Source organism: Dipodomys merriami, unplaced genomic scaffold (assembly GCF_024711535.1).
Source record: "Dipodomys merriami isolate MVZ:Mamm:240054 unplaced genomic scaffold, mDipMer1.0.p SCAF_17, whole genome shotgun sequence".
Taxonomy (NCBI): Eukaryota; Metazoa; Chordata; class Mammalia; order Rodentia; family Heteromyidae; genus Dipodomys; species Dipodomys merriami.
Window position 1 is genome coordinate 22,438,452 of NW_027203048.1, and position 20,613 is coordinate 22,459,064.

Genomic DNA, 20,613 nt, shown 5'->3' on the forward strand with positions numbered 1-20,613 from the left:
CATTGTGGTTAAAGCCCAGATATGAGTTTATGTACGAGACAAGAGACAGCTGAGGATGTTCTTACTTCAGAGGTAATCTCTGCAAAGCTCCTGTAACACAATGGACTCGGCCATACATTGGTGATACTGCTGCTGCCTGAAGCAAACAATTCTCAGCCTGACATATTTCTTCCTCCAGATTTTCCATCAAGCATTTGATAACTAGAAAAGGCAAACAGAAAATTGAAGTAAGGCCAATTTTAAAACACACTTATAAATATGAAAACAGACAGTTCCCATGAAAAGACACAACTAAACTTTATATTAGATTTTGAATTTGAAAGATTTTGTTTTCAGGTTACCCAACATTTTATCCATGTCTAGCTATAAACACTAAAGAATGAAATGTTTTCCCGTAACTGCTTGGAGCTATGACAGCATTCACTAGACCATTCATTCCTCCTAGACAGCCTCTAATTGGATACCAAACCTCAAGCTTGTGTGGCATCAGATACTTGGACTTTCAGAAACAGCTTTATTGAGATATAATTCACAGACCATACATTTAAAGTGTTCAAGTCACTAGCTTTGGAATAGTCAGAAATATGGGCATAAATCACTACAGTTTTAGAACAATACTTTTGTTATTAGTAGTCACTTACCTCTCTGCAACTCTAGGCAACCACTAACCTATTGTCACTATGTATTTGTCTATTCTGGACATTCCATATAAATGGAATTATACAAGATCTTTTGTGACTGGCTTCTATCACTTAGCATAGCACAATGTTTTCAAAGTTCATTTATGCAGCACTCATCAGTATGTCATTTCTTTTATCATGGCTGAATAATAACAGTCCACTGTTTAGACATGTCATTTTCTTTATCCATTACTCAGCTGATAGAAAAGTAGAGCACATACTCTATGAATGTTTGGGTATATTTCTGTTATGGACTGGATGTCTGCATCACCACTCCTATCCCCAGCAGTATATGAAGGTTACAATTTCTACACATCCTTATCAACATCTGAAATTCAGTTTTTTGAGAAATATTATTATTATAGCATGTTCCTGGGCATGAAGTATTTCCTTCCCTTACCATTCCCCCAAATGAATGATGTTGAGCACTTTCTCACATGCTTCATTTGCATGTAATTTTTTCAAATTTTTCTATTCAAGATTCTTTGGGTGATTTTTTTGTCCCCTATTGGGACAATAGAGGACTTGATTTGCTGGGCAGGGACCCTACCACTTGAACCACATCATCACTTATTTTTGCATTGCAATAGAAACATTCCCATAGAAAACTAAATAAAGGTCATCACTACTAGCATCTCCCCAACTCTTAATTTGCTGGGGAAAATATAAGATAATGGTGTCACATCTAAGACTGAAGGCACATTGACTAAATCATTCTACTTTTTTATTGACCATAAACTCTGAAGCATGTATATTAGAAGAGCTCTCTGAGAATATTCACACTGGCATTATTTTATCTAAAGAAAATTATTAACAGGAGACTAGTTTACTAATTTATGTAATGCTAATTAGTACTATTTAAATAAAATTCAAAATCATATAATACTAAATAACATATATTCCAGACTATAAAGGGACTTCAGAAATAAGAGTCTACTTTTTCTGTGAGTGTGTGTGTGTGTGTGTGTGTGTGTGTGTGTGTGTGTGCGTGCGCACACGCGCACGCACACACCAGTCCTAGGGCTTAAACTCAGGGACCAGTCATATTTGTTCAAGGTTAGTGCTCTACCACCTGAGCCACAGCTCCATTTCTAGCTTCTTTTGGTGGTTACTTGGAACTACAAGTCTCACAGACTGTCCAGGCTAGCTCTGAATTCTGGTACTCAGATCTCAGCCTTCTGAATAGTTAAAGATTATAGGCATGAGCTACTAGCACATGGCTTGTTCATTTATTTATTTTTAATAAGAAAGAATATCACTATGTTGCCCAGTCTGGTCTCAAACCCCTGGGCTAAAGGACTATAGACATGGACCTGGCACCTAGAAAAGAAAAAATAAGTTCTGTTTTCTTCTGTTTTGCAGTGCTGGGGATAGAACCCAATGACTCATACATTCAAAGAATGGGCTCTACCTCTGAGTTTCACCCTGGCCCTTGTTCTCCATCTTAAGTGGATTGTTATTACCTAGTTGATGATGTGAAGTTTTATATTATTGCTACTTAAACCTTAACAAACAAACAAACACTTTCTTTTCTTGCTGTACGAGTATTTGAACACACTGTATTATACTTGCCTGGTATATAGGTGATCTACAACTTGAACCACATTTTCAGCCCTTTTTATTTTTTTTAATAAGTTATTACGTTTTTGCCTGGGCTAGCCTGAACCACAATTCTCCTATTTACACCTTCTGTATAGCTGGGATTATAGATATGTGCCATTGCATATAGCTTGGTGTGTGTGTGTGTGTAGTTGGGATTATAGATATGTGCCACTGCATATAGCTCTGTGTGTGTGTGTGTGTGTGTGTGTGTGTGTGTATGTGTAGCTGGGATTATAGATATGTGCCACTGCATATAGCTGTGTGTGTGTGTGTGTGTGTGTGTGTGTGTGTGTGTGTGTAGCTGGGATTATAGATATGTGCCACTGCATATAGCTGTGTGTGTGTGTGTGTGTGTGTGTGTGTGTGTGTGTGTGTGTGTGTGTGTGTGTGTAGCTGAGATTATAGATATGGGCCATTGCATATAGCTTGGGGTGTGTGTGTATGTGTAGCTGGGATTATAGATATGTGCCACTGCATATAGCTTGGTGTGTGTGTGTGTGTGTGTGTGTGTGTGTGTGTGTGTGTGTGTGTGTGTGTGTGTGTGTGTGTGTGTGTGTGTGTGTGTGTGTGTGTGTGTGTGTGTGTGTGTGTGTGTGTGTGTGTGTGTGTAGCTGGGATTATAGATATGTGCCACTGCATATAGCTGTGTGTGTGTGTGTGTGTGTGTGTGTAGCTGGGATTATAGATATGTGCCACTGCATATAGCTGTGTGTGTGTGTGTGTGTGTGTGTGTGTGTGTGTGTGTGTGTGTGTGTGTGTGTGTGTGTGTGTGTGTGTAGCTGAGATTATAGATATGGGCCATTGCATATAGCTTGGGGTGTGTGTGTATGTGTAGCTGGGATTATAGATATGTGCCACTGCATATAGCTGTGTGTGTGTGTGTGTGTGTGTGTGTGTAGCTGGGATTATAGATATGTGCCACTGCATATAGCTGTGTGTGTGTGTGTGTGTGTGTAGCTGAGATTATAGATATGGGCCATTGCATATAGCTTGGGGTGTGTGTGTATGTATAGCTGGGATTATAGATATGTGCCACTGCATATAGCTTTGGTGTGTGTGTGTGTGTGTGTGTGTGTGTGTGTGTGTGTGTGCATGCGTGTGTGCGCGCGCACGCGCGCATGCACACGCACACATATCCCAGTAATTCACTCAAGGCTGACGCTCTACCAACCAAACCATCACAGCTCCACTTCTGGCTTTTTGCTGGTTGCCTGCTCAGTCTGGCTTCAAACATTGATCCTTAGATTTCAGCCTTCTGAGTAACTAGGATTATACACATGTGCCACTGGCATCCAGCTTGATGTATTATGTGACTGAAGTATTTCATAAAATTCTAAACATCTTGAGTTGAAACAGTTCTGTGAAGCACAAATTCTGCTGCAGTCCTTGGGTTACTGTAACTATTCCTAATCACCTTCCGGGTCTTCCTTTGAACTAGCTTAGGAACAACAAAGAGGCAGAATCATCCTCTACTAGACTGTCCCATCTGCATCCCTGATTCATGCCAAACTCATGGCCACATTCCCACTAGAGCTAACTATGTCTTCCTGCTTTTCTCCTACTACTGATTCTCTTTGTAGTGGCCTTTTCAAAATATCTTAGGAAGAATCACCTTCAATTTCCTTTCTATAATTAACTTACTTTTAGTTATTTTTAATCCAGATTTGTCTCTATTCCCATTACAATTCCAAAATGAAGGAAATAAGAGAATGGCTCATGTGATAGAGCTCCAGCTGTGAATGAAAAAGTTGAGCAAGAGCACAAGACCCTAAGTTCAAGCCCCAGTACAGACATAGGGGAAAAAAAAAATCTATACAACAAAATGAAGATCACCAGCATAAAATTATATACATAAAGCACCAGTAAAATTATAGAAAATCATTCAATCTAAACCATCTCAGACCAATGCTAGGGAGCATTAGAATAATCTATATGGAAAGAGTAAAAGGGAGGAATACAAATCCCAACAAACAAAAAAATTCTGTATAGAAATGAATTTTACTATAGTCAAAGTAATGTTTCTACAGAAATACAAAGTATAGTTTTGGTAGAAAAAGAGGCTGTCCTCTTTCTAAAAGAGGTCAGGTACTAGTGGCTCATGCTGTAATAGCAGTTATTCAGGAAGCAGAGATGGGTTACAATTTGAGGTCAGCCTGGATATAAATACAAGATCCCCATCTCAGTCAACAGCTATCATCTTGGCTACAAGGGAAGCATAGGCAGATCCCAGTGCAGAGTTCTCTGGCATAAACCCAAGACTCTTATCTTAAAAATAACTAAGACAAAAGTGGTTGAAGATATGGATCAGGAAGAGTACCTGTAAGTACAGCACATTACATATCTACTTATTTAATAATGAATCATCTGTTTAGAAACAAGGGTTATTGGTGAGTAAACTGTTCATCTGCATAAAATGAATGTAGGATGTTTTTATATGCTTATAGACTCCTAAATAAATAACAACTGAACCACTGAATACTCTAATCAAATGAGAGAATATGATCCTGGTTTTGATAAATATCAACAAAAGGACATTTCCTTGATACGAACCCATCAATGTGTTCCTTTCCACCACAGCATCAGACTTATCTCCAGCTTTGCATGTGACCTGCTGGGGTAAGGAGGCAAACATGGATGCTGGCAGAGCATCCTGCCAGATTAAGAAGTTCAGCAGGTAGGAAGCTGTTACACAGTCATACGGTTTTGTGCTTGTGCTGAGTTCCAGTGCTGCCTGAAACAGGCTTTGCAGTTTCTCAGAATCCTAGAATATAACACAGTGTGTTACCACCATGAAAAGTTTTCTGCAGTTTAAAGAAATAGTATGGACTTAAACTCATAGTCTTTAGTTATAATTCAATGTGAAAATTAATTTCTTTTCTCCCTGAATCTAATTTTTATACTAAATGATGATTTACAAGTTCAGAAAGGAAGGCCTTGAAAATAATTTCAATTAGGGATATTTAACGTTAAGCTAGGTTTTTGTTGTTGTTGTGTTGTATTTTGTTTTGTTTTTTAATGCTTCTAGCCTCTTCTTCCTTACCCCTTCCCAAACAACTGGGAAGAATACACCCAGTAAGGAGATTATTCATGGAACATAAAGTAATAAGATCAGTCTCAGAAATTCTGCATCCAATCCAGGCAACAGTGGCTTACATCTATGATCTAGCTACTCAAGAGACTGAGATTTGAAACTCAAGGTTCAAAGCCAGCCTAGATAGACAAGACTCCGTCTCCAAACAATCAGCAAAATTTTGCACTAGAGACGTGTCTCAAGTGGTACAGCACCAGCTATAAGCAAAGAAAGTGGAGCAAAAGTGAGAAGGAGAGGAAGGAAGGAAGGAAGGGAGGGAGAAATAGGGAGGGAGGGATAGAAGGAGGGAGGGAAGAATTCTGCCTACAAGTTCCCACTTATTTCTCATAGAAATATCCCCTCACATTGCGTGTACTGCAGAAGGCAGAAAAAGAACAGGTCACTGTAACAGTTCACTTGGTTCACACTGAGTGAACAAAACAAAATACAGACCCCATTCCCAACTAAACCCTTGATAAGCTACATGCGCACACACACACACTGTAAATCAGGGATTGTCGGCTAGATAATAATCTGATTCTAATGAGATTGTTCCGTAACTGTCTGTTAAGGAGAAAAAATGCTGTGTCAGGGGCTCCTGCCTATATGCTGGCTACTCTGAAGGCTGAGATCTATAGGATCACACTTCAAGGCCAGCCCCAGCATCAAATTCCACAAGACCCTTATCTTCAAAATGAGCAACAAAAAGCAGGGCTGGAGGAAAGGGCTCAAGTAGTAGAGTAGTAGCCTAATAGTAGCCTAACAAGCAATCCAAGCAAGCACAGGAATCTGAGTTCAAATCCCATCACCACCAAAAAGGCATTAATGTCTAACAATTCAAACAGTAGACATCAAATATACTAATTTGAATATAAGCTTAGTTCAATTTAAATTCTTTAACATTTGGTATGATAAACTTCCTTGACCTAAAAAAAAATTAAAAATAAGCTAGGTACTGGTGGCTTACACCTGTAATCCTAGCTATTCAGGAGGCTGAGATCTGAGGACCACAGTTTGAAGCTGGCCCAGGTAGAAAAGTTTGTGAGACTCTTATTTCAATAAACTACTCAGAAAAAGCCAGAAGTGGCATTGTGGCTCAAGTGGTAGCTAGCTTTGCGCACGAAGAGGCTCAGGGACAGCCCGTAGGCCCTGAGTTCAAACCTACAACTGGAAAAACAAAAACAAAAAAATAAAAATAATGACCAAAAGTTCAAATCTAAATATGTATCATTAGTAGCCAATTGAGCATCTAAACAATTTTGTAACTAACAATAAGTCTTTGAACACCTAGTAAAAAACATAGTAATAGCCTTTGAAGCATAAAATACCTTTGTTTTACCACCTTAGATCAATTAAAATACAACTTGAAAATCTAGGAATTATGCCACTTGCAAAGAAATGGATAGTTCTTAGAACAAATCATGTTAAGTAAAGTAAGCCAAGCTCAGAGAGACAAACTGTGCATGTTTTCACTCATTGCAGAAGCTAGATCTAAAATATAACAGGACATGATAAATTATACAGGACTCTAGGCAATCAGACACAGTGAGACCAAAGGAAGACACTCTTAGAGGAGGAATCACTCTTAGGGGAGGCACAATGCCTCTGAGCATTTAAAATACTATTTATTAACCTCTTCAATAATTAGTGTTAAGCCAGGAGCCGGTAGCTCTCACCTATAAATCTAGCTACTCAGGAGGCTGAGATCTGAGGATTGCAGTTCAAAGCCAGCCCTGGCAGGAAAGTCTGTGAGACTCCTCTTTTTTTTGCTGGATGTGGGGCCTGAACTCTGGGCCTGGGTGCTGTCCCTCAGCTCTTCAGCTCAAGGCTAGCACTCTACCACTTGAGCCACAGCGCCACTTCCAGCTTTTTCTGCTTATGTGGTGTTGAGGAATCAAACCCAGGGCTCATGCATGTAAGGCAAGCACTCTGCCATTGAGCCACCTTCCCAGCCCTGTGAGACTCTTATCTCCAATAAACTACTCAAAAAACTGGAAGTGGAGTAGTGGCACAAGTGGTAAAGCACTTGCCTTGAGCTGAAGAGCTGAGGGACAGCATTCAGGTCCATAGTTCAAGCCCCATGACCAACTAATAATAATAATAATAATTAGTGTTGGAAAAATTGGACATCCATATGTAGCAAACTAAAACTGGGCCGGGCGCTGGTGGCTCACGCCTGTAATCCTAGCTACTCAGGAGGCTGAGATCTGAGGATCGCGGTTCAAAGCCAGCCCGGGCAGGAGAGACCATGAGACTCCTATCTCCAATAAACCACCAGAAAACCGGAAGTGGCGCTGTAGCTCAAGTGGTAGAGCGCTCGCCTTGAGCTGAAGAGCTGAGGGACAGCGCCCAAGCCCAGAGTTCAAGCCCTGTTTGTCACCATGCACAAACAGCAACTCAAAGTGAATCAAAGACCTTAACGTCAGACCAGAAACTTTGAAACTGCTGCAAGATGGAGTAAGAGAAACATCAGAATTTATAAGCATAGGTATGAATCTTTTGAAAAGATACCCAGGGGCACAGCAAATAGGAAAGAGATTTGACCAATACATAAAAATAAAAAGTTTCTGCACAGCAAAGGACATAGTTATTAAACTGAAAGACAGCCAGCAGATTGGGAAAAAATCTTCACCAGCAATACATCTGACAAAGGCCTAATATCTACAATATACAGGGAGCTCAAAAAACTAACACCCCCCCCCAAACTAATAAACCAATCATTAAATAAAGGAGTTTAAAAGAGACTTCTCACAAGAAGAATGCTGAATAGACACACGAATGCTCAACATCCCTGGCCATAAAGTAAATGCAAACCAGAACAACTTTGAGATTCCATCTCACCCCAGTTAGATCAAGAATTCAAACCATCAAGAATTTGAATAACAACAAATGCTGTGGGGATGTGGGGGACAAGGATCCCTATTGTACTGTTGGTGGGAATGTAAACTAGCACTACTACTCTGGACAGCAGCAGTCTAGAGGTTCCTCTAAAACCTAAGCATAGAACTTCACTATGACCCAGCCATATCACTATGGGGGATCTACCCAGATCATTACACGTCAAGATACAGTAAAGACACTTGCACATCCATGTTCATTGCTGCACTAGTCACAAATACCAAGTTATGGAAACAGCCCAGATGGCCTACAACACATGAGTGGATTAATAAAATGTGGTATATATACACAATGTAATTTTACTAATCTATTAGAAAGAATAGTATTATGTCATTTGCAGGGTAATGGATAGATATAACATATCATGCTAAGTAAGGTCAGAGAGACAAATGGCACATATTTTCTCTTATATGTGGAAGCTAGATCTAAAATATAACTAGATGGGGGGTGCGGGGGGAGGCTGGGAAGGGATATGAAGGGTAAACAAAGGAGGAGGCTGCAATGCTTGATAAGAAATGTACTCATTATCTTGCCCATGTAATTGTAACCCTTCTGTACAGTATGTTTACAAAAAATAATAAAAATTATTAAAATAAAAAAATAAAATAAAATAAAATATAACTGGACATGATAATCTATATAGGACTCTAAGCATTCACACAGTCAGACTAAAGGAGGTTATCCTTAGGGGAAGAATGTAAAGGTGTAACTTCTCTGAACATAAAATACCATTTATCAAAATAAACTCCAGGAAATGGGAACATGGGGTTTTTGTTGTTGTTGTTGTTATTTGTTATTGTTGGTGGTGGTGGTGATGGTGGTGGTGTTTTTTGCTTTTTTTTCTTCTGAAGGTGTAAAGGGAAGGAAGAAGGGTATACAAATACAATCTTGCTATTCAGTATACACAATAAGTTGAAAATGACCTATGAACTTGTGAGCAGGGATAGGAGGGAAAAACTGGGAGAAAGTAAAGGAAGGGGTGACACTGTCCAAAAATTGAAATGAGTCATTACCTGACTCATGAAATGATAGCTCCTCTGCACAACATGTTAATAGTAAGATTATTTTTAATGGATATTTATAGTGGATGGGCATAATGTAAGACTTTGTTGACTTAAAAACAACAACTATTTATTTAAATGAATTCTAGAAAATGAAAACATGGGTTTTGGTGGTTATGGTGGTGGCAGTGATGATAATGGTGTTTCTGCATTTTGTTTTCTTGCTTTGTTTTGTTTAACTTTTTTGTCTTGGGGGGAAGAAGGACACAAACAGAGGAAGGATGAAGACATGATACTCAATAGACTCTATGTGGAAAATAAACAACACAACTCGTGGGCAGGGACAGGAAGGGGACACTGGGGGAAAGTAAAGGAAGAGATACATTGCACAAAAAGAAATGCCCTCATTACCTGACTTATGAAACAGTAACTCTTCTATACAACATCATAATAATAATAGAATTATATATTTTTTTAATCTAGGACATGTAGCGCCACAGAAAAAAATAATATTATAATAATAAATAGAAATGGTCAAGTTATACTTTAGAAGTAGGTGTTATATGTATACTACTTAGATTTGGCTAACATTAAAAATGCCTTAAGTCAAGCACAGGAATGAGATGTAGAGATTGAGAGATCATGGTTTAAGGACAGCCTAGGGGGAAAGAAAACGTTCACAAGACTATCTCCACCTATGAACACAATAGTGTACTCCTGTATCTCAGCATCAGTGGCATGCATCTGACATCTCCAACAACAAAGACAAGTAAGAGGATCATACAGCCTCAGCCAACCTGGGCATAAAGCAAGACAGAGATTGAGAACTTGAGTTCAATCTTCAATATGATCATAAAAAAAGAAAAAGTTTTAATATTTAGCTACATTTAAAAAATACTATTACAGGGCCAGGCATGGTAGCATATGCCTATAATCCCAACTGCCTATATGAGGCAGACATCAAGAGGATTATGGTTCAAGGTCAACCTTAGCAAAAAAAGGTTAGCAAGACTTTATCTCAACAAAACAAGCCAGGCATAGTGATACATTCTTATAGAATATAAGAACATTGAAGCTGGGTATCGGTGGCTCATGCCTGCAATCCTAGCTACTCAGGAGGCTGAGATCTGAGGATCATGGTTCAAAGCCAGCCCGGGCAAGGAAAGTCCATGAGACTCTTATCTCTAATAAACCACTAGAAAACCAGAAGTGGCGCTGTGGCTCAAGCAGTAGAGCGCTCACTTGAGCTGAAGAGCTGAGGGATAGAGCCCAAGCCCAGAGTTCAAGCCCCACAACCGACAAAAAAAAAAAAGGAAGACTGAGGACTGACATAGGCCCCAAGCAAAACGCATAAAACCCTATCTGAAAAATAAAGCAAAGGGTAAGGCTCAGTGCTATAAAACTTAGATAACAAGGTTGAAACCCTCAGTTCAAATTCCAATACTGCCCAAAAAACATTGTATGTGTGTGCATATACATGTACACACATACATACACATGTATCTAATATAGATCTATTAGATACATGTGTATCTATGTATATTTACATATGTATATATCTATGATATATACATGTATATATACATATATATATATATATATATATCAGGTTATCTCCCAAAGACTTTGGGGAATAAAGAAATTAATTCATATTTTTAAATCTTAAATGTCTGTTCCATGCCATTGACAATTTTACTAATATGCAAACCAGTAAAAAGAGTCTCACCAAATCCTAGTGTGCATCACAAAATTTCTTCAGTTCTATGCTATCTCTGTACCAAGCACAAGTTTGTGCTTGTGAAGTTAGAAAGGTCCAGGTACCTTAAGGGCCCTTGGTATTTTCATATCTTTCATGTTTGTGCTATAATATAAACCACAAAATTTTGACCAGCCAGTTATAAAGATGATCACACACAATGTGTGGTCAATAGTAAGAGGATGAGCTAATAAGGATAAAGAAAACCTCATACTTTAAAACTCTGAGGGCATAAAAGTTAGCAGAGAGAGTACCAAAGAACCTTCTTACTCACCATGCACCTGGAATCCCAAAGGTGGGATCTAAATCAAAAAAGACACCCTAAGATCTGGCACTGTGCTCTCTTACGTGTGCTCCTATGATTGGACCTATAAGCTATCCCCCTAAGCCATATACCATATGCTAGATACAGCCTAAGAGCTGGAGCCCAGAACACAGCTCAGCCAGAGCCCCACTAGCTCCTTGGCTTCTGCAGAGTGCTAACAGAAAGCTGTAGCAAAGTTCTAGAGCCTACTGTGCTGGTGACCTCACAGCCTCAGAACAAGATTGAGGGGCAGAGAAAAGAGTCTTGCTAGGTGCCCCTCTGCAGACTCATTCAATGTTGTACCTTCACTCCTGGGCCCATCTTTGGTCCTACTCCAAATTAGGAAGAGCTGGGAATAAGAATACCAGGGCTGGGCTGGGGTAGAATGCCAAGCACTGTCATTTAACTTCAGATACTAGAAGGCTTTAGCCTTAGTTTAAGAACTGCTTATTGGAAGATCAAAAACATGTTCTTATTTACACTCAGCTCCTAGCCTATTAAACAGGAAGCCTATCTTTAAGAACTCAAATTATTGTAAGTGATGTGTTTTGACCAAATATTATAAGCCAAAGGGATAGGAAAGACAGCAGTTAACTGAAACCTTCCAACAATTTGGTCAAACCATAAAATTTGTTGCTTCCTACACCCCTCTTTTCATCAAAGTACTAAGAAACAAAAGGCAAGGCTGAATGATGCAGACTTTTTGTTGGTGGTGGTGGTTTGTGGGGCTTAAACTCTGGGCCTCGGTGCTGTTCCTCAGCTCTTCAGTTCAAGGCAAGAGCTCTACCACTTGAGCCAAAGTGTCACTTCCTGTTTTCTGGTGGTTTATTGGAGATAAGAGTTTCATGGACTTTCCTGCCCAGGCTGGCTTTGAAAAGTGATCTTCAGATCTCAGACTCCAGAGTAGTTAGGATTATAGGCATGAGTTACTGGCACCCAACCTAATGCAGGATTTTATATTTTCTCCTTTCCTACTACCCTGCAATAGTAAACACACATTAGTAGCTGAAATAAACAGTTAGTAAACACACATTAGTAGCTGAAATAAACAGTTAAAAGACATTCAGTGGCAGACACCAAGAACCCGTACAATCCTGACTGATTTATGTTAAAAGAAAGTTTTTCTTCATGTATCAGATTCATGTTTACATTTTTAAAAAGCCCAAATACCTGAAACTGTACAGCCCTTACTGATAACTTCATCAGAAGGTCAAAGGCTAAAGTTTTTACTTCTTCAAACGTACTGGTGAAACATTCCATTAGTGTTTGGAAACGAGAAACGTCAATATCATGACTCAGCTGATATACAGTTTGCGTGTGACCTTAAAAAAAAAAAAGATAAAAAAGTGAATTAAAAGATTTTGGTACAAGTGGATCATATCTATATTCCTATCTACTCAGGAGATCTGAGAATTATGGTTCGAAGCCAGCCCAAGAAGCCAGCCAAAGCAGCAATGTCTGTGAGACTCTAATCTCCAATAAACTACTTAAAAAGTAAAAAAAAAAAAACTTAAAAAAACTGCACATGGAGCTCTGTGGCTCAAGTGGTAGAGCACTAGCCTTGAGCTTCAGTAACAGTAGCCAGACCCTGAGTTCAAATCCCAGAACCACACACACACAAAAAAAAAAGAAAAAAAAAAAGAAGTGAATTAAAGGAATAACTTACTTAATGTTATCTGGCTACATCTATAGAAAAATTTATTTTTCATACTTTAACCACAACTAGCCTTGACTTCATAGTATTCTTCCTGGTATGCAGTTTGAATCAGGGCCTTTCACAGCTGGACAAGTATTACACCATGGAATCCTATCCAGCCCCCACATTTCATACATCACCGACAAAGGCTTAAAATAGCTTTCCCTTTAAGGTATTTCTTCAAGTGACAATGTAAAAATTCATTTTCCAAATAAGATAGTCCTTAAAATTTAAGACTATTTCATTCTCTTTCAAAGGTATTATGCAACATTCCGAAGTTTATAAAAATAAATAAAAGCAAATAAATGCAGACACATTTTTTAAAAATCTTAAAACTTTCTGATCTAAAATCTAAAATCAGAGCATATCTTAGAAAGATCTAGCATAAAATGAGTATATATCCTATTATTTTTATGTATTACTGGGATAATTTCAATTTGGCCATGGTACACAGTGTTTTTAAGATTACTTGATTTGTTTTGATAGTATTTTGTATTTTGTTGGGATTTTATTTTATTTTTTATTTTTGGTCAGCTGTAGTGCTTGAACTTAGGGGCCTGGGTGCTGACCTTGAACTCTTTTGCTTCAGACTAGAGCTCTACCGCTTTGAGCTCCAGCTCCACTTCAGGTGAATAAGAGTCTCTTAGGGTTTCTGCTCAGGCTGGCTTTGAACAGAGATCCTCAGATCTTAGCCTCCTGAGTAGATAGGATTACAAGCGTGAGCCATCAGTGCCTGATGCTTCTTGAGAATTTTTGCAACATACTCCTAAAGGATTTTGGAATGTAGTTTTCTTATAGTCTTGGCTTTGGTATCAGGTAATGAAGCATCATAGAATGAGTTTAGGAGGTATTCTCTCAATAACTTCATGAGACTTTAGAAGCATTGTCCAATGTTCTTGAATTGTTTGGAAGAATTAAACAATGAAAGCACATTCCTTTGCTGGAAAGTGTTTTGGTTACTGATTTAGTAGCTTTATTTGTTTTAGATTTGTTCTGCTTCATTTCTTCTTGTGTCTGAAATTTTCATGTTCCTAACAAACTGTCAATCCCTTATGTACTATCTAATTTTTTGGCCTACATTTGTTCATTGTATGCATCTTGAAATTCTTTTTATTTCCTAAGTGTAGAAATGCCCTTATCTTATTGCTGATTTTAGTTATTTGTATGTTCTTTTTTTGTTTTAGTCTAGCTAAAACTTTTGTCAATTCTATTGAGCTTTACAAAAAAGTTTTATTGACCATGTATTTTTTAATGGCCATTTATCTCTATTCTAATCTTTACTATTTTAGCTAGTTTGGGGTTATTTTTGCTCTTCTAATTTCTTGAGACCTAAACTTTTTTTTCAGTTTTGAGGATCAATTTGGGACTTTATACTTGCAAGGCAAATGCTCTTTTGCTAAAAATTCCCAACTCCATTAACATTTATTTATTTATTTAGGACAGAGTTTGCTGTCCTAGGCTTGATCCAGGGCGTAGGCATTGTCCTTAAGCTTTATTTATTTATTTATTTATTTTTGTCATGAGGCCTGAACTCTGGGCCTGGACGCTGTTCCTCAGCTCTTCAGCTCAAGACTAGCACTCTACCACTTGAGCCACAGTGCCAGTTCCAGCTTTTTCTGCTTATGTGGTGCTGAGGAATCGAACCCAGGGCCTCATGCATGCAAGACAAGCACAAGCACTCTACCACTGAGCCATCTTCCCGCCCATCTTTGAGCTTTTTTGTTCAAGGCTAGCACTCTACCACTTAAGCCTCAGCTCCACTTCCTGTTTTTTGGTGGTAACCTGGAGATTAGAGTCCCACAGACTTTCCTGCTCAGGATGGCTTCAAACCATAATCCTCAGATCTCAGCCTCCTGAGTAGCTAGGATTACAGGCGTGAGCCACCAGCACCTGGCTGTTTTACTTTTAATGTAGGAATCTACATCTGTAAATTTTCCTAGTAACTGCTTTTACTATGTTCCTTATTCATGTCAAAGTTTCTGTTTTTGCAATGCTGAGGATCAAACCTAATTCCCTGTGAGTAGTAAGCAAGTGCTCTATCACTTAGCCACATTCCAGGCCCAATCTTTTTTAGGAAGTAATTGGGTTTGTACTTAGGATCTCAAACCTGCTTGCTCTACTACCACCTGAGTCATGCTCCGAGCCCTTTCCGCTTTAGTTATTTTCAAATAGGTTCTCATGTTTTGGCTAGCCTGAGTCAGAATCCTTCTATGAATTCCTGTCTCATATCTGGGACAACAGATATGTACTACCATGCCCAGCTTATTGATTGAGATGGGAAATCCTTAATTTTTTTGAAGCCTTTATTCAAATATAAGCTCCAAAAGAGGAAGTCGTTTGTTTTGTACACTATAAACAAACTCTTTTAGTCTAATTGTAGAATCCAACTTTCAACCTTGAATATTCTGACATCTAATTCTATACAAGAAAGATGTGGGGCTGGGAAGATGGCTCAGTGGTAAAGCGCTTGCCTTCCGTGCATGAGGCCCTGGGTTCGATTCCCCAGCACCACACAAGAAAAAAAGCCAGAAGTGGCGCTATAGCTCAAGTGGTAGAGCGCTAGCCTTGAGCTGAAGAGCTGAGGGACAGCGCCCAGGCCCAGAGTTCAGGCCCCATGACCGACAAAAAAAAAAAAAGAAAGATGCATGTAGCTTATTCTTGTTGGCTAGGAAAGCACTCTACTGTTGAACCACATCCTCAACCCAAGAGCCATTGTGATAAGGACCAAATCACAGTTCTTCTATAAAATGATATGAAGAATGAATTTACAATTTCCATACTATATTATACAAACATGGTTCTTCAGCCTACTTTAAAAGCAATCAGTATAGTAGAGCCTGCTACATTTGCATTATCATCTACTTGTTTAATTAATATAATTACTATGACATCAGTCACAGCCTAATTATACATGACTCATAAGAAGATAGCTTAGGTTTTGCACACTTAAAGTATATTTAAATATTTTCTTCTTCTGACTGAAAAACACTAGTCTAATTTAGCCTACTGTTTTTTCTATATACAGTTACATTATGTACAAAGTTTTTGTCAAATGGATAATTAATCACCTACAGATAAAAGCTCCCTGCATTTATCCAGTATTCATTTTTTTGTAAGTGCTATAATAAATTAACAAACGTTAAGTGGCTTAAAAAACACAAAAATTTATTCTCTCCCAGTTCAAAGTTAATAAATCTTTACCATTATCATTATTTCTAAAGTTACTAGTAAACAAAATTTAATTCGTTTTGACAGTCTTGCTTTTTTATCAGTGACACAAATGTGGTGTCTTAATTCAAATCTATTTTAACATTTGGGTTTAGTGAAATCAAAGCTAAAAAATATCCAATAAAGATAAGTAGACAAAAAAACAAAAGCAACATGTGATTGTATGCAATTGGTTTCCAGACGGTAGAAAATTTATTTGTACTATAATAGGAAATTTGTTGGGACAAATGGGAAAATTTGAATATGGGTTGCATATTAAAAAGATAACTTTATCAACATTGAATTTCTTGAATAGACTCCTATATAACAGTTTTAAAATTAAGAAGAGACAGATAAAGTAAATGTGACAAAATATTAATTTATCATTCTAGGTAGAGGATCATGGCTGTTGAACTATTCCTGAAACTTTGTTATTGATTTTTTTTTCAAAATAAACTTGAAAACAATCATTTTTTCCTTAAATGAAATAAGCATGTATTAATAGCAACTCTCTCCTTCTTGTTAGAAAGTTACACTTGGTCTAGTAATTTAATTTTTTTTAAACTAATTAAAATCCAACTAGAGCCCCACAAGGTAGAACATGTCTGTAATCCCAGATACTTGAGAGGCAGAGGCAGGAGAATAATGATGCCATTTCAAGCTAGCCTAGATAAAGCCAAATGAGAATCTATCTCAGAAACAAATGGGGGCTGGGAGTGTGGCTCATGCATGAAGCCCAGGGTTCAATTCCTCAGTACCACATAAACAGCAAAAGTCTAAAGTGGTGCTATGGCTGAAGTGGTAGAGTGCTAGCCTTGAGCAAAAAGAAGCTCAGGGACAGTGCCCAGGCCCTGAGTTCAAGCCCCATGACTGGCAAAAAAACAAACAAATGGGGCCAGTTCACACCTGTAATCCTGCCTACTCAGGGGCTGAGATCTAAGGATCACAGTTCAAGGACAGCCTGGGTGTGAAAGTTCTGTGAGACTCTTATCTCCAATTAACTCAAAACTTGAAGGTATGGTTTACATGATAGAGTAGTAGAACTGTGCATAAAAGCTAATGGGCGGCCCAGTGCCAGTGACTCATGCCTGTAATCCTACTCAGGAGGCTGAAATCTGAGGATCACAGTTCAAAGCCAGCCCAGGAAGGAAAGTTTGAGACTCTTATCTCCAATTAACCACCAGAAAACCAGGAGTGGTGGCCCTGTGGCTCAAGTGGTAGACTGCTGAAGAGCTGAAGAGCTGAGGGACAGCACCCGGGCCCAGAGTTCAAGCCCCATGACAACAACATAAAAAAAAAAAAAAAAAAAAAAGCTAAAGAACAGCGCTCAGGCCCTGAGTTCAAGCCCCAATACCAGCACAAAAACAAACAAAAACTAATTAGAGTGGGAGCAAGGTACCACAGGCACAATTAGAATAAGGTCTAAAACACAAACTAAAAAACCACAAAGGAGGGGCTGGGAAGGTGGCTCAGTGGTAGAGAGTGCTTGCCTTGCATGCCTGAGGCCCTGGGTTCGATTCCTCAGCACCACATAAGCAAAAAGAAAAAAGCCAGAAGTGGCTCTGTGGCTCAAGTAGTGGTAAAGTGGTAGAGCACTAGCCTTGAGCTGAAGAGCTGAGGGACAGCGCCCAAGCTCAGAGTTCAGGCCCCACGACTGGACCCAAAAAAAAAAACACAAAGGACTAGGCATATGGATGGCTTAAGTGATAAGAGTACTTGTGTAGCAAGCCCAAGGTCCTGATTTGTTAAATCCCCAGTACCAAAGAGAGGAAAAAGTGTAAAACTCCTTGGTCCCAAGGCTATTCTTTGTTAACAAGCAACTGAGAATATTTTCCTGCTTGACCATTGTCAAGGAACACTAAGCATAAGTAAGAAATCCACATTAAAGTACACATACTGTGGTACAGGAATAAAAACAATCATTTCTTGTCAAAAATCAAAAACAAAAACTTAAGTTTACATGCTTATCTTTTGCATACCCTCAGGACAAAGAATGTCATTAAATCAGAATGCCTGGAAATGACAACTTATTGTCGTTCCAAAACCAAGTTAAAACAGAGGGCATAGAAGGGAAACTACTCTATAACAAGGAGGATTTACTGAGAATAATCAACATACGGGTGACAATTAGGATTTTACTTTTAAACTAAATGAAGAAAAGCAAGAAACAGTTTTAAGAAAAGGAGTTGGGGGGGGCGTGGAGATGGGAAGGGATGGGAAGGGGAAACAAAGGAGGAGGCAACAATGCTTGATAAGAAATGTACTTATTACCTTGCCCATGTAATTGTAACCCCTCTGTACGGTATTTTCACAATAAAAAAAAAGAAAAGGAGTTAAGAGTAGGAACTCTTCCCATAATAATTAAAATCCATGAAATGTGTAGTATGGTTGGCAAACAGTGATCAGTGATGAGAAAAGCAGCTTCTCTTCTTCCTGATCCTTTACTGGAAAATTTAGTTATGTAAAAGTAAAAACTACATAATAAGGAATCTAAAGAAAGGACATATGAAACCGAAACTTCAAGTAAAGCAAGTTTTTAACTTCATCTATTTTCAAAGAGGGAAAACCTTCCGCAAAGATTACTGAAAGCTTACCTTCTAAGACAGGAAAAACGTCAGCTATTGAGCCTAAAATGGTTAAAGCTGAAAATCTAGTTGGATAAGAAGATCCAGGAAAGAGGGCTTCAAAAAGACTGCTGCAAATAGATGACATGAAATCCTAAAAAAATATACAATAAATATAATTAAGGTGACCCACATTAAGCTAACCCAGAATCAGTATTTCGCTAATTTTAATAACAAGAGTAAAGATTTTTATAAATAACACTAGGTGTTTAGTTCTCTTGATTATTCATCATGATATCAGCTATAGTTTATACAGTTTGTCCTCCAAAGGTTCATGTGCTTCAAGCCTAGTCTCCAATATGGCTGTGTTGAAGTGTGGAACCTTTGAGAGGCAGGCCTACTGGAAGGCAACTGGGTCATGGAGGCTTTACCCTCATGAATGGATTAATGCCTTCCTCAGAATTGAGCCAGATATCATGGGATTATATCAGTTCCTATAAGGAGGGGTTGTTATATAATGCCAAGGCTGAACATTCCTGACTTGCTCTCTTGCTTCCTTATACTCCCACGTGTTCTTTCTACACTGTGCCCACTGGTCTGCCCTTACCTGAGGTCAGTACCATGGTGTTTGGACTTTACCAGCCACCAACTTCTTCTCCTCATAAATCTCCTCTTTTTAAAATATCTAGCCTCATGTATTTTATTATAGCCACACAAAACATATTAATAGCCATGGCCATAGGGTAGATATAACCTAACAAACCCTATCTTTGTATAGTCAACAATCAGAACAATTCCTACTGTTGCTCAGAAAAGCAAAGCATATTTTTGATAAAAACAAGATCTGTTTAGATCCTGATCTGTGCCAGAACTGAATGAATTTCTAGCCAAAAGCATTTAGGCATCAAAGGTATGAACGTTTTAAACTGAAGAAACAGACAGTACAAACTAAGTTTAAGCATAATTCACAAAGATCCAATTACTCTATTGTTTTCTCCCTACCCCCCTGGGACTCTCTCTCTGCCAATCTATTCTGCAAATGATAGAAAATTAAAACTTTTATTAAAATTAACACTAAAATTATTAAATTAGAACTATTTTATTAAAATGTTAACATTTTATCAAAATATTTGTGTCAAAAATAAGGTCTCCTTTGTTTACTTAAATAGTTTCAGTGTTAAGATAAAGAGGAAAATTGCAAAAAACAGCTGTGACTCTCAAACATTCTGCTACAGCTCAGCTATGAGTAATGTATGTGCAGCCTAAGTCCCAAGTGATTAGACAGGAATGCAAGATCAATGCATTCATTTTTCTGCTAGGCATGCAACCTTATCCTTTAGGCTCTTACAAGTCCTAAGAGTTTACTAATTCCACTGAATTTCAGAAAACATCCTAGTTAATCTAAACACATCCTGCTGGAACTCAGCATTCCCATTAAATTATAACAAGGTTACTCTTTAGGGATTATCCTAATTGTAATTTATTTTTTTGACACAGTTCTTTTTTCTTTCTATTAAACTGTAATAGATAGAAAGAACACATTTATGCATTAGGATCCTAAGTCTGGACCACAGTTTCCTACACACTTGTATGTCCCTATGACACTTTAATTGTTCTGAGTGACACTTCCAAATAGCTTGGCTTACTATTAACTGCTACTCATTCTCAATTTAACCTTCAATACTCACTACCCAACTCCCACTACCCAAGTCTTCCATTCTCCCAAGAACCTTGTATGTCAGTTGCACCCAATGAACTCCCCAAGTTCTTCCTGGACTTTCTGACCTCCAAGCCTGTACTTAATTTAGCCTTGTGCAAAAAAAAAAAATTGGAGT

General features: G+C 38.3%; 1 protein-coding gene across 4 annotated transcripts in view; it reads right to left on the reverse strand.

The window, feature by feature from the left end:
• The window catches only part of Thada (THADA armadillo repeat containing), a 351,130-nt gene that overhangs the window by 276,094 nt on the left and 54,423 nt on the right, over positions 1 to 20,613 (reverse strand). For all 4 annotated transcript variants that reach the window (XM_070025487.1, XM_070025484.1, XM_070025486.1 and 1 more), the window contains 4 exons: positions 18,809 to 18,932; positions 12,482 to 12,633; positions 4,833 to 5,043; positions 66 to 201 (listed from right to left, as the gene is read on the reverse strand). In XM_070025487.1, coding sequence (XP_069881588.1) covers positions 66 to 201; positions 4,833 to 5,043; positions 12,482 to 12,633; positions 18,809 to 18,932 — 623 coding nt within the window. The remainder of the gene's footprint in view (positions 1 to 65; positions 202 to 4,832; positions 5,044 to 12,481; positions 12,634 to 18,808; positions 18,933 to 20,613) is intronic.